This window comes from Oryctolagus cuniculus, chromosome 6 (genome assembly GCF_964237555.1).
Source record: "Oryctolagus cuniculus chromosome 6, mOryCun1.1, whole genome shotgun sequence".
NCBI classification, from domain to species: Eukaryota; Metazoa; Chordata; class Mammalia; order Lagomorpha; family Leporidae; genus Oryctolagus; species Oryctolagus cuniculus.
Window position 1 is genome coordinate 24983822 of NC_091437.1, and position 13403 is coordinate 24997224.

At 50.5% G+C, this 13403-nt stretch overlaps 1 protein-coding gene across 1 annotated transcript in view; it reads right to left on the bottom strand.

Moving 5' to 3' along the window:
- SPOCK1 (SPARC (osteonectin), cwcv and kazal like domains proteoglycan 1) overlaps window positions 1-13403 on the bottom strand; it is a 480631-nt gene that overhangs the window by 131921 nt on the left and 335307 nt on the right. The window contains exon 5 of the mRNA XM_002710225.5: window positions 667-793. Coding sequence (XP_002710271.1) covers window positions 667-793 — 127 coding nt within the window. The remainder of the gene's footprint in view (window positions 1-666; window positions 794-13403) is intronic.

Sequence of the window (13403 nt, forward strand, 5' to 3'; positions counted from 1 at the left end):
GGAAATGCACTTGTTCCCAAACACTCCAGTGGAGAACCTTAGCCCAAGGAGAACACGTGAAGTCCCAATAACAAGCTGTCACCTCCATCCTCCACCTCCATGACCTGTGCCTCCTGCCTGTAAATCCATGACTAGAGAAGCTCCTCCTACATAGAGAGAGCCCTCATCCCCTTTTACCCTGGCCCCTTTGTCTGTGAACCCATGCTGTCTTCAACGGCTGGAATTAGAATGACTTGTGTCTCATCTGCACCTGCTCCCATTTCACGGTGAGATCCTGAGTCCCCTCTGAGAAAGGGGCCTGTACAGTGCTGGGTGCATTCTGGAAGTACCTGACATCACGCTCCTTGCCCAAGCAGCACGCTGAGCCACCCTCAGTTTGCTTCCATTGCCAGAGCCAGTGATTGGCATCTTGTGAAGAATGGGCTACCTCACCTGCTCCAGGAAGCTCGCCTGGATTCACAAGACCACGTGTGGCTCTCAGAACCTCCCTCAACCGACCCAGCAACACAGGCTGGAATGTCTTTATCTTGCTTTTGCCTGTGGCTAAAGCATCTCTCAGTGTGCTCACACCCACATAGGTGCCATGCCCGATCTGACACAGAGATTCATCAGAACAAATAAACCAGGCATGTTTCTGAAGACAAAAAGATAACAAAGAAGACCAACCTTGGATGTGTAGGAGTGGCCATCGGAGCCACAGACCATGACCGACTGCGCCACGGGACAGGGCTTGCACTTGACCAGATTCGCAGGTCCGGCCCAGTGCTTGTGGGCCACGCTCCCCTTCTTTTGCCTAAGGGTCAGAAAAAGACGGAAGACGTTAGCGGTTGCCCTGGCCCTCGGGCTCTCTCCTCCAGGTTCCCAGTACACAAGGTAAAATCAACCAGTCAACGCAACCATCAAACAGCATCTTGTCAAACAGGCAGGGGACTCTAAGGATCCTTGGCTAGCAAGCTCATTTGTTCCAATTCGCAAACAGGGGTCCAGAGATTTTACCCCAAAATCCTACATTCAACTCAATGGAAGGACCCAGGAAATCACTGCAGACTATGAAGTGCTATAAAACGTCACTCATGACACAGAAATGTTCGGAACAATTCAAACGCCAAGGTGGGATTGCGGCCAAGGCAGCCCCAGGCCTGGGTGCAGTCTCTCCCAGGGGCCCGCATGAGCACCCAGAATCTTAGGCTGTCACGGGGCTGGAGCGCAGCCTCTGCATGGGTGACACACGGGCGGCACTGCGAGCACTTTTATCAGAAATGCATCTCCAAACAGAGCCGAAAGACTTTATCACAGCTGCAGAAAACCATCTCGGGATACATTTTACAGCAATTTCAGTCCAGCTTCCAATTTGCCACTCGATAGAGGTTCTGAGGTGATGTCACTTTCGACTGTTAAAATAATCAGAATCCCACTCTTTCATTCCAGCTTGCGTTTCCCCTCTCCTAACCTTTGTCATAATGATAAATGGCACTATTAGGATGGCTTTTGTCCATGGAAGAAACCCCATCACTGTACCATAAACCACTGAAATGAAGGTGCAGTTACTGCCGCGCCTTCTCCCTCGGCTGGCGCTGTGCACCCAGCAAACTCCCTGCTGTGATGCGCAGGCCTCGGGGCTGGGGCGCAGGCGGAGAACGAGCCGCTCTGGACTCCCCGTGCATGAGATCATGACTGCCCCCTTGGAATGTTCTGTACCGGCAGTGCCTGCCTGGCGGTCAGCAGTCTGGGCTCTGGAGCCACAAAACACGACTTCCAATCTCAGCTCGGGCACCTGCTCCCTGGGTGACCTTGGCAGTATATTTAATCCTGCAAGTCTCAATTTCCTCATCTGTACAACGGGGGAAATGGAATTGACTACAAGGGGATCTAGGGAGGATGTGAAGAGCTGATATAGATAAAGTAGTTAGTACAGAGCCTACCTACAAAATAAGCAACTCCCATTTTTATTGTTTCTGTCATAATTGTTTGGCCCAGTAGATGGGGATCAAAAAAACAAAGCAACCATTTCCATACAAATATGACCTACCCACTCTGGCCATGGGTTTGGAACGGTGTAATTCTCCACCAAAATTCATGGGGCCGGAAGAAGGAAATCTGTCCCACCAGGTATAGAACGAACCCATAATCCCTAGAGAACTTGCTAAATGCCCAAGGTAACCAACCTTCTTTCAAATAAATGAAAGACAGTGAGTTAGTACGACAGATGAGTGAAACACAAGGCAGCCCCAACCCAGTGTTCATCCCGCCCCAGACCTGTCCTAGCCATGTCGGGGACGCAGCACCAGAGCATGTGAGGGCGAGGCCAAGGTGGATCGGCCACCTCCACGGCATGGCCCAGGGGCCAGCAGAGGCTGCAGGCAGTGCAGGCCATGAGCACAAAGCCCGCGAAGACCTCCATGCACCCTGAAAGAGCACCTCGTCCAAATCCCTGCTCGGCCACATGTGGAAACCGAGGCTCCAGGAGGGCAGCAGTTTGCCCAAGTCCTGGAGCTGATGGGAAGAAGGCCAGGGGCCGCATCTGCACAGCTGCAGAGCGTGTCCACTGGGGAATCCCTCCTCCGCGGCCCCTCTCGGTCCAAGCAACGCCACCAGCTCACAGATCCCATGAGGGCACCCTCATGCACCCTCGAGGGGCCTCTCTCCAGTGACTCGGTGATTCTGCAGCACCAAACCTCCCCCCACCACGGCCTTTCCTCTCCGTCTAGAAGGAAAAAATTCCCTCCTTTGCATTTCTAAACCATAGGGACATGGGGTCTCCTATCATCCTTCATCAATCACACTTTAGTCTTCAGTTTGTTCTGGGCTACGGGCACAGGGATGTGGTGGGACCCCGCGCGGGAGATAAGCAGGCTGTCGGCACGAGGTTAATCTTGGAGAACACGATTCCTTCAGCAGAACACACCACGCATATATCATCATTCACATGGCAGACTGTCTGACACTGATAATGAATCAGCAAGTGCAGAAGTAGTTCCGGCACCCGGCAGGCCCTCTCCTGGGTCAGACCCCAGCGTGCACGCCCACGGCTGAAGGAATTCTCAGCACGCGTTCCCAGGAACAGGCTATAAAGTCCAAGGAGCGGGCAGCTTTGCTCAGCAGACATAACCGTGTGTGACGATGCCCTAGAGGAAAGAGTCTACAGGAGCTTAGCCGAAGGCAGTGGAGAGAGAAGTGAACAATGAATCAGTGGCTTTGAGAAGATGGAATCAGCTCTCAAAGACCAGGCAGTGACAAGTCACCTCTGTCTCTGGACCTGAACGTCCATTTTAAATTAAGTTCATTGCATGGAAGACAGGAGGAGAGGCTGGCCAATGCCTACCACATGGTGTGGTGCACAGTGTAGCCAAGTCCCTACGTGCTGGCCACTGCAGTGGTTACTCTGCAGTTAATCACAAAATCACGGGATGTCAGACCAAGAAAATAGAATTGAGTCTACTTCAATGTCATCCTGCTATATGTGACACAAAAGGGAAGTGACTCACACAGCGTCACACAGAATATGGAAGTGATCTCATACGTATTTATGGAAAGGAAGCCATTGGGTGGTCTGGGGCGGTTTAAATACCCTATTTGGGATCTGTACTTTCATTATCAGGGTTCAGTCATATAAATGAGGCTCCTTTGCAACACTGTTCCTAGCTCTCCACCTACAGAAGAGCAAGGCTGATGGTCATGGATCGTATACAAGCAGAACCATTTGTGACCTCTCCTAGGATGCCTTGGGGCTCTGGGTTCAGAGCCACCCCGCACTTCTCCAGTTCTAATGACATAAGCACACCTGCCAGACTGTGAAAACCTGGATCTTCCTTATCTCAACTAGGTAGGGCCCTCATGGAGTGGCAACTACACCTTGGTCTCTGTCCAGACACCGAGTGTGTAAAGTAGGGACAAGTCTATGTGAGACCAAGAAGGCCTAATTTCCCGACTGCTGTTTGTGTATTTCAATCCCCACAGTTCAGTGCAAATCGTAAAATAATAACCAGCTCACTCAAGGCAAGGGACCAAGACTTCTGACTCAAGATATTTCAATTCATGAGCCTCCGAACAGTGCAATCCGATGAAGGCGTCTGGGTGGAACTGCTCTGCCCAGTGTCACAGACATTCATCAACTGGGGTGACACCAGCAATCCAGTGTGCGAGGCAGGGCCCGCCAGGCTTCACATTTGCCACTAAGCCCTAAACTCCATCCTGGGTTGATGCTGAGTGTCAGCTACCACCACAGGCTGATGGAACTGCTCCAGAAACCTCAACCTACAGGCTCTCTCCGACGGAGGGAGAGGAGAGAATCAGGTCACCAGCACTTCTCATTCTCATTTGTTCAGCTGCTTAGTCTCCGTCTTTTCCAAGTCTCCAAAATTCCCAGCATTTTGAAGTAGAGGGAAGACTTCTAAGCACAAATCTGATCATGTGATCCCAAGTTTAACACCTCCTTGCTCGCCCATCTGATCTAAGGTACAGTCCAACTTCAGGACTGGGTGTTAAACTGCCCCAGCCTACATTCACAGGCTGTCTGCCTTGCTGCCTTCCCCAACATGCACAGATACACATATGTACACACACACACCACATACATGTGCATGTGTAGACACTGGCTACAGCCACCACCCGTTTTTGCTCTGGTTCCCCTCAGCTGTTTCTCAGAGCCCACCAAAGACCTCTGTGCCTTTGTGTCATCCTGTGTGTTCTTCCTTAACCTGATGCTGTCATCTGCACCCACCTTTCTCCCCTCCTTAGCGCCTTCTTCAAGCCCAAGCATCACCCTCATCCTATAAAGATTCCCAGGGACCTCTCCACAGGGTCCATTCTACGATGGCCTGGTGACGGCTTCTCATTGGGTTCCCCGGCCAGTCTCCAAGAGAGGGCCTTGAGTGCACTTGATCAAATGTCAAAAGGCTGCATCCCAACAGGGCATGGGGCACACTCAGTCTGGAAGCCTGGACACCAGCCTGGACACCTCTCTTTGCCTATTCTTGCCACCCTACCCCATCACCCACTCCCTATTAATTCTATCCCCAGCTGGCCAAATCCACCTCTTACAAGTCTCTTCCATGGGCCGTGCAAATGGAAACCTCCAGCAAACATTATTCCTTTTCATGTCTCTTGTCTCTGCTGATCCCACAGCCCTTTCCTCAGGTGGAGGTGACCGCGGCACAGTTGGTGCCAACATGACTGACTCCACTGTGACACTCAGTGCAGCGTGAAGCAGCTCTTTTCTGCATCGGTCTTCCTTGATGGACTGTGGACTCCTCAGGGCAGTGACTGGTCTGCATCTCTTCTGTGCTCCTGGTACTCAAAGACGTGGTTGACCCTTGGCATAGACATGGTTCAGAGACTGAGTTAATCTACTGCTCTGGATCTTTCTAAGTCACCCCACTTATTTCTAGAAATTATTAGCACTAATGAGATGACAAAAACACTGGTGTTTTCAGCAACAGAGCAATAGGCTCTTGTTTCCAGTATTGCTAAAACCAACAACAGCAGAAATTAAAACAATAACAATGTCAGAAATAACCAAGAACTGGGTTGGTGGGGGGAGCCCTGCTATACCTCAGAGCTGAAGGCTGCCCACCCTCGAAGTTAGACTATGTCTGAGGCTGCACGTGGCCCTCCGACACAGTGGCTCCAAGTTCTAACAGATATTCATCTTCAGAATTTAGGAATAAGAAAGAAGACTTTCCAGGAAAACATCCAAAAGTTGCTAACATCACCAGTTGTTCTTTATTTTTCACAGTATTTGTGTTTTTATCAAATAAATGGGAAATACTAACGTCAGTGGTATTTGCAAGGGAATGTAGCCTCAAGTGAAAACTCAAACACTGGCAACTGCCAGCCAGCATTCCCGGGTAGCACTCAAATAACAACATCTGAATCTTCCAACAAGCTTACAGGACTCTGCACAATCAAGTGTTGATATTATCAATTTGGAGACTCACTTTGTTCTAAAACTATTCACTGAAACATCACACAAAGTATTTTTATAAAATACACTACGTAAATAAACTTATGAATGCTCTTTTTAAGATTGACTCACTGTTGGCCGGCGCCGCGGCTCACTAGGCTAATCCTCTGCCTAGCGGCGCCGGCACACCGGGTTCTAGTCCCGGTCGGGGCGCCGGATTCTGTCCCGGTTGCCCCTCTTCCAGGCCAGCCCTCTGCTGTGGCCAGGGAGTGCAGTGGAGGATGGCCCAGGTGCTTGGGCCCTTCACCCCATGGGAGACCAGGAAAAGCACCTGGCTCCTGGCTCCTGCCATCGGATCAGCGCGGTGCGCCGGCCGCAGCACACTGGCCGTGGCGGCCATTGGAGGGTGAACCAACGGCAAAAGGAAGGCCTTTCTCTCCGTCTCTCTCTCTCACTGTCCACTCTGCCTGTCAAAAAAATAAAAAAAAAATAAATAAATAATAAAAAGATTGACTCACTGTTAAAGGAAGACAGGACCACGAACCCAAAAGAGGGCATCAGCTAAAACCAAAACCAACTGACCAGGTGAGAAGCGCTATTGTCAAGCTACTCCTGTCCTGGTTCCTTGAAACATCAGCCTGAATCTTCCGCTGTACACATTGCCTGCCCTCGGGCCCCACTGCTCCCCACTTAGCGACATCTCCAGCCCATATCCTGCTCCTTCCCCACACATGCTGCCAAGGGAGTCTCTGATGACATCACTCATGTCCTGACATTCTGCCTGGTCATGGCAAAGTAGGGCCGTGGTGAGGGCCCACAGCAACGAGGCATCAGGATGAGTAACACTGTCAGCAAAAAATGCATACACGTGCACGTGTAAACGTCGTGACCTTATCCCGTGTGGAAACCCTTTTGATGACAGGGTCCACTGCTAAAAATGTATGTAGGAGTGCCAATTTTTTTCTTTCAACAACTGAGGAACGGCCATTCATTTACTCAGAACACTGAGTATTCTACCATGTTTGCTGAAGATTAGACACAACTGGTCCACTCTGCACAGGGAGAGCTGTTGAAGCAGTAAAGCAACTCCGCGTGACAAACAGCAATAGTAGCATGCCATGTGTTTGTATGACTTTCCTACGTCAGGCCAAATGCGCTACCTGCATGCCCTGATTGCTCACACATAACGAGCTCGGGGGGCGAGCTTCCAGTAGCACTCTCATTTTACAGGGCGACAAGCTGAGACCGACATCACCACTCAGTCACCAAACCCACTTTTCTGTCTTCTCTTTGTTCTGTCAGCCCTCTAAGACCAGCTGCCAGCCCAGAGGTGTAGCACACCTATTCAAGAATACTTCCCCTCTAGCAGTAACAGTGTTCTTCCATGCATGTTTTCATGTTAATAACAAACTGCCTATTCAAAAATGGATTGATTTGTTTGCAAAATCAAAGCTAATTGCACCTACAGCAGGAATGGAAGGTATTCAGATAGCTGACATGGTGGCTATTCTGAACCAGAGAGAAAATAATGTTAACTGAAATGAAAAACATTGAAATAATATGTCCTGCAAAATGATGCTATAATTCCTTTGTTGTGAGGGTTATTTCTGTCATTATATGAAGTCATAAAATTACACAGGAAGTACACAATGGACTACGTCATTTACAAAAGCAGTTCTGGTCGAAGAGACAGGCTCCCATGTGGGCTGAGCTCCATCCCATTACACGGACTCACGGGACCCTTCGGCATATGAAGGAGGTCCCAGACATGAGATCCTGTCCAAAAAGAGTTCAGTTTTCTTCACAAGGCAAAGAAAACTGCAGAACAGGAGTAACTGACATGTGCCTGGAGTTTTCCAAGTACTACGGGCACTCAATGACACAAAAAACATGCTGTTGGCAGAAGCCTGGAGGGCAAAAGGACAAATATGCAACAGTGGTAACAGCAGCTACAGCTTCACTGAGGACTTACAGTGGGAGTGTGGCTGCTCCTCCTATCACAACCACCAGCAGTCACTAACATACTAAATGCCTGAACTCCGCCAGTGTCTCAGGCCCTGTGCGAAGCACCTAACGTGAACGGTCTTACTCCTCCTCCCAAGGGCACCATGAGGGAGAAAAGTCATGACTGAGTGTGGACAGCGCATGGGGCAGTGAGCTGGGGAGACTTCGTGGGCAGAGCAGAGCCAGGGTCATGGGAAGAACCTACTGTCACAAGGTAAGCTCCAGGCATAGAGGAGTAGGCACTGATCCAACCAAAGGAAAGCCAGCACCCCGGGGTGGCCCATATAAGCAGGGTGAAGGTTACATGCTTCCTAGGCCAGGTCTTGGACACAACAGAGGCAAGCAGGCCCCAGGACAAGTGGACAGTCACCAGCCTGTCAGCATGCTGCCAAGCCGGCCCCAACCCAGGTTTCTAGAATTCTACCAAATCCACAAGAACAGTGCACTTTAAGAAGTCTGAGAGCAGAATCAGGAACACCAACAGGTGTATCTGGTGTGAGGATGCAATTCCAGAAGCTGAGCATCTCTCTGGGTGTACCAGAAAGTCAATCTCCAGACTGTGGCTCATTTCAACTTGGAACTGCATGACCTGTCCTTCACCTGGGCCGGGTCATGGCCAAGATGAGAGGACTGAACAGCCACGAATGAGCACTTCCAAAAAAAACACTGTGCATGTGCAATGAACTGGAAGAAAGCATCACGCACCCTCAGCAAGGGAGACGGAGGCTGTAAAAAACAGAACTCCGGGGCCAGCGCTGTGGTGCAGCGGGTTAACGCCCTGGCCTGAAGTGCTGGCATCCCATATAGGCGCCGATTTGAGACCCGGCTGCTCCACTTCCAATCCAGCTCTCTGCTGTGGCCTGGGAAAGCAGAAGATGGCCCAAATCCTTGGGCCCCTGCACCTGTGTGGGAGACCCAGAAGCTCCTGGCTCCTGGCTTTGGATCAGCCCAGTTCTGGCCGTTGCGGCCAATTGGGGAGTGAACCATTGGATGGAAGACACCTCTCTCTCTCTCTCTCTCTCTCTAACTCTTTTAAATAAATTAATAAATCTTTTTTTAAAAAAAACAGCTCCTTTGTGACTCAGTATTACTGTGCGATTCTCTTACAGCCATTCACTGCTGGTCTCAATAATGCAAAGTAAAACAAATAAACACACACATAAATTTTCAGAGTTTTTAAGGGAACACAAGCTGTTGAACTTTCAACTATATTCCAGCCCTCATTTCTATGGTCATGCTTAAAGAAGCTCAGGTTGTTGGAACAGAACAAAGATCTCCAAGTACAAGAAGGAGAACTGAAAACAAAACAAAACAAAACAAAACAAAACAAAACAAAACAAAAAATAAACAGTTGACCGAGTTAAAAGCTCCCTGGCCAGTGCTCAAGATTTTCAGTGGAGACTGAGAGGTGAGATCAACCCTACCTAAGTTTTCACAGTGATATTTTGAGGTCTTGGGGCGAGCGTTCTGCCTGGTGGTTAAGTTAGGACTCTCATCCCACACTGCAGTACCGGGGTTGATCCCTGATACCAGCTCTGGACTCTAGCTTCCTGGTAATCAGACCCTGGCAGGGAGCACAGCTCAAGCAACTGGGTTCCTGCCACCCACGAGAGACCCCAGGATTGAGTTATCGAGTTCCCAGATCCCAGCATCAACACCGGGGAGCATCTGAGGATACCACCAGAATGGGAGCAATCTCTCTCTCTCTCCGCTTCTCAAATAAAGAAAAACTTTAAAAACATTTGAGGATCTGTATCAAAATTGGAATCCAAACATGGCTAGGATTCCAGAGAGTCTTTTTTTTTTTTTTTTTTTTTTTTTTTTTTGACAGGCAGAGTGGACAGTGAGAGAGAGAGACAGAGAGAAAGGTCTTCCTTTGCCGTTGGTTCACCCTCCAATGGCCGCCGCTGCAGCCGGCGCACCGCGCTGATCCGATGGCAGGAGCCAGGAGCCAGGTGCTTTTCCTGGTCTCCCATGGGGTGCAGGGCCCAAGCACCTGGGCCATCCTCCACTGCACTCCCTGGCCACAGCAGAGAGCTGGCCTGGAAGAGGGGCAACCGGGACAGAATCCGGCGCCCTGACCGGGACTAGAACCCGGTGTGCCGGCGCCGCAAGGTGGAGGATTAGCCTAGTGAGCCGCGGTGCCGGCTGATTCCAGAGAGTCTTTACTCAGACTGCTAACTTTTCCAAGAAAACCTCTCCACAGCAGGAAACCTGCTGTTATTTCAGGAATCCCTCAAGCCATTCTCTACTTAAGTGTTGCCAGGAGCAATCTGGGTGGCAATGGGCAAACAGCCGGAAGAACAGGAACTTTCCCCGTTCACGGTTTGGGACATTACCTGAACCTAGGTTCCCTTGGACTTGAAAGCGAAAGTCGCAGGGCCAAGGAGCCTGGTGAAACCTGTGTCTAGCCTCACACTCAGAAGCCGGTTCCTGTCTCCAGGCAGGGTCATGAAGATTAACAGGCTGATGTGATTATGCAAATGCCACAGACTGGTGGGAGACTCTGCATCTGCAGTCACCTTCCATTAAGACAATGGCAGGGCACAGCCAAGACACCAGGGACTCACTAGGGCAGACTGATGGCGTTTTAACTCAAAGATCCGCTTGTTGAATGAGTATGGCCACTGGAGCCTACATACAAGAGCAGCTCGCTCGCTCGCACGCGTGCCCACACACACACACACACACACACACACACACACACACGCCCGCACACACCCACAGGCACTTATGCACCCCAGCTAAAACCTTGCTTTGTTAAGGAAAACTGCTAAGCCAGCAGTGTAATAGCAAGCTATTAGGGAAATGTAAACGAACAGTTAAGCCTTCTTTATTCCCCAAGGATAATGGTTAAGGACTTATTCTGTTTTAAAAAATCCATCTCCTCCTCACAAGGGGGCAGAAAAGAGATTGTTCCACTGACCTCTGGCTCTCTGATTTGATTTCTTGTTTGGTCGCTCCCTTGTTCACTGGCCCCATAGTAAGACATGCACTCCTAGCCCAGAGACCTTAGAGGGAATCTTTAGCAACTGAAACACTAATTGGAGAAAAGCAAATTAGAAGCAAGCTCACCAGGGGCTGTGGATGTCACTCAGTGTCCCATCCCTCATCCCTCAGCATCCCTAGCCCTGCTGTTCCCTGGAGGGGCCATAGCTGGCAGGTTGCCTGCACAGCTTCTGGCTAAGTGCTTGCTGGCTCAGGTGTGCACACACAGTAGTGCAAGCACATGCAATCCCACCACGGGCTTTGTTGCTAGAATTTTAGAGCCCATTTGCTTATAACTCTTGGGGGATATTATCATGGGCTATGTGGATGGGGGAAAAACACCTTTATTTGTTTTGTAGCAACCAGTAGCAAAGCAATCCATTCTGGGAGAAGCCAGGTAGGGGCAGGGGCTCAAGGACCTTAGGAAAGAACAAGTCACCAAAATTAAGCAGAAGCGACATGAGGGAAAGAATAGCAGCAACATGAACGTGGTTAGGACTGGTTTAGGGAAAGGCAGGGTGTTCACTGAAACATGGCACTTGATGGGCTGAGGTGGTGGGCAGGGGCGAACCGCCACCACCCACCCATCATCAACACTAGGTCATTCACAGGAACTGCTGCCGGAGGCTCCCAACAGAGCAGCAGCTCCCACAGGGTGCCCTGGCAGAAGGGGATGTTTCCACTGCTCTACGGTCATCAGGTGCAATGAATTTCCTGTACACAACTCCTGATTCCATGAAATGGATTTCCCAAGTAGGATCATGAGGTCAATATGGCCAAAATGCCCACCGAAAACATTATCCCAGTTTATACTCCTGCTGACAGCACTCAGTAGAAAGTTATCACCCCACGACCCCACCCTCTGCTCGGCAGATTTCTACCTGGCAGGGTTCCAAGGACTGCTCTGATACAACTACCAAAGGACCACAGGTCACCAACAGGGCCACTGAGAACAAGCCAGCGTATCCTCCCAACGCAGGGTGAGGACAGCTCATGTAGAAACTGCTGAAGTTGCAAAGCAGCTAGACTGCCGGTAGGAAGTTACGTCACTATGACATTCTTCAGTGGGTTTGCAGGTGCACCTGGAATCCCACACAGAACAGAGAAGCAGCTGTGGAGCTGAGTCTTCCTCAAATGGTACAGAGCCCATCACTCAGTTCCTCTGCATCGGAATCCCCCAGAGGGCAGTGAGGTCAGACCCCACGAAAATGCTGCCACACAGAAAACAAAGGGCAATGGGGTCCACCCTCTGCCTTCCTGGCATGAACGCTCCCACCCCTTCCTCCAAGCACCACTTTGCGATTCAGCTCATCTAACACAGTCCTGATGAAGTGCATCTGTCGGTCCTGCTCCTCCAGCTCCTCTCTTAACTGATTCACTCATCCATTAAATACATCGGGAACCCCTGGGGGTGCCATGGCCTCAGTCAGACACAGGACAAGTTCTCGCAGGGCTGACGCTTTAGAGGGAACTGGCGTGTTCTCAGTGAGCATGGAGCAGAGTGAGCACTTAGTCTGTGCAAAAATCAATGTGAAAAGCACTACAGACCAAACATTTATATTCTTTGAAAACGCAGGTCCTAGCTGGGAAGAAGATGGGGCTTTGGCAGTGGGGCGGGTGGTGGAGGTGGTAGAGACTAAGTCACAGGGCCAGTGCTGTCACGAATGGGATCACAGCACTCTGAGAGCCATCAGAGAGTGCCAGCTAGCCTCTCCCACTGCACTCTGTGAGAAGGCAGGGAGAACACGCAGCCGACACCAAATCTGACAGTGCCTCCACTTAGGACTGCCCAGCCTCCAGAATCGTGCTTACCAGCCCAGTCCAGGTGGACTACAACAGAAAACTGGTACCACCAAGTGGTGGCGGTGTTTCCGTAACGACTGAAAATGCAGATGCAGCTGTGGACCCGGACACCAGGAAGAGGCTACAGCCTACAGTGTTTGAAGGTGTCTGAAGGCTAGAAAGAGCCTACACTGCCACGAATGGACCTCCAGAGGAAGTCCCGGTGATGGCCAGAAAGAAAAGAGGGCTGCACACAAGGCGTCCACGTTGGCAAACACCGAGCAATCCCCAACAGAAATGCTGCGTGACCTGGACAGCGAAGGCTACTCTAACATGGGCTCGGACAGAAATGAAGATCACGTTACTAGAAACTACAGGAAAGTCATCCTTCCTATAAAGGATGACCTTGGCTGAATCGTGTTCATGTTCAAGTGCTTTGTACAACGTAGACGTCGTGACCAATAAACTATGTATCTGAGTCAGCCAGGTGCTGAATAAGTGGCTTAGTTCCTCCTGACCACTTAGAGTAAAATGATGCAAAGACGGATGGGTTGATCATGAAGGAAACAGTGTGGGGGGAGGCTGCACACTGCAGCCCAGTGGCTTGAGATACTGCATCCCATACTGGAACACCTGCCAGCCGGCCCTGCCCTGCCGTTGCCTCCATTCTGGTTTCCTGCTCATGTGCTGGGAGGCAGCTGATGGTGGCTCAACCACCTGAGTCCCC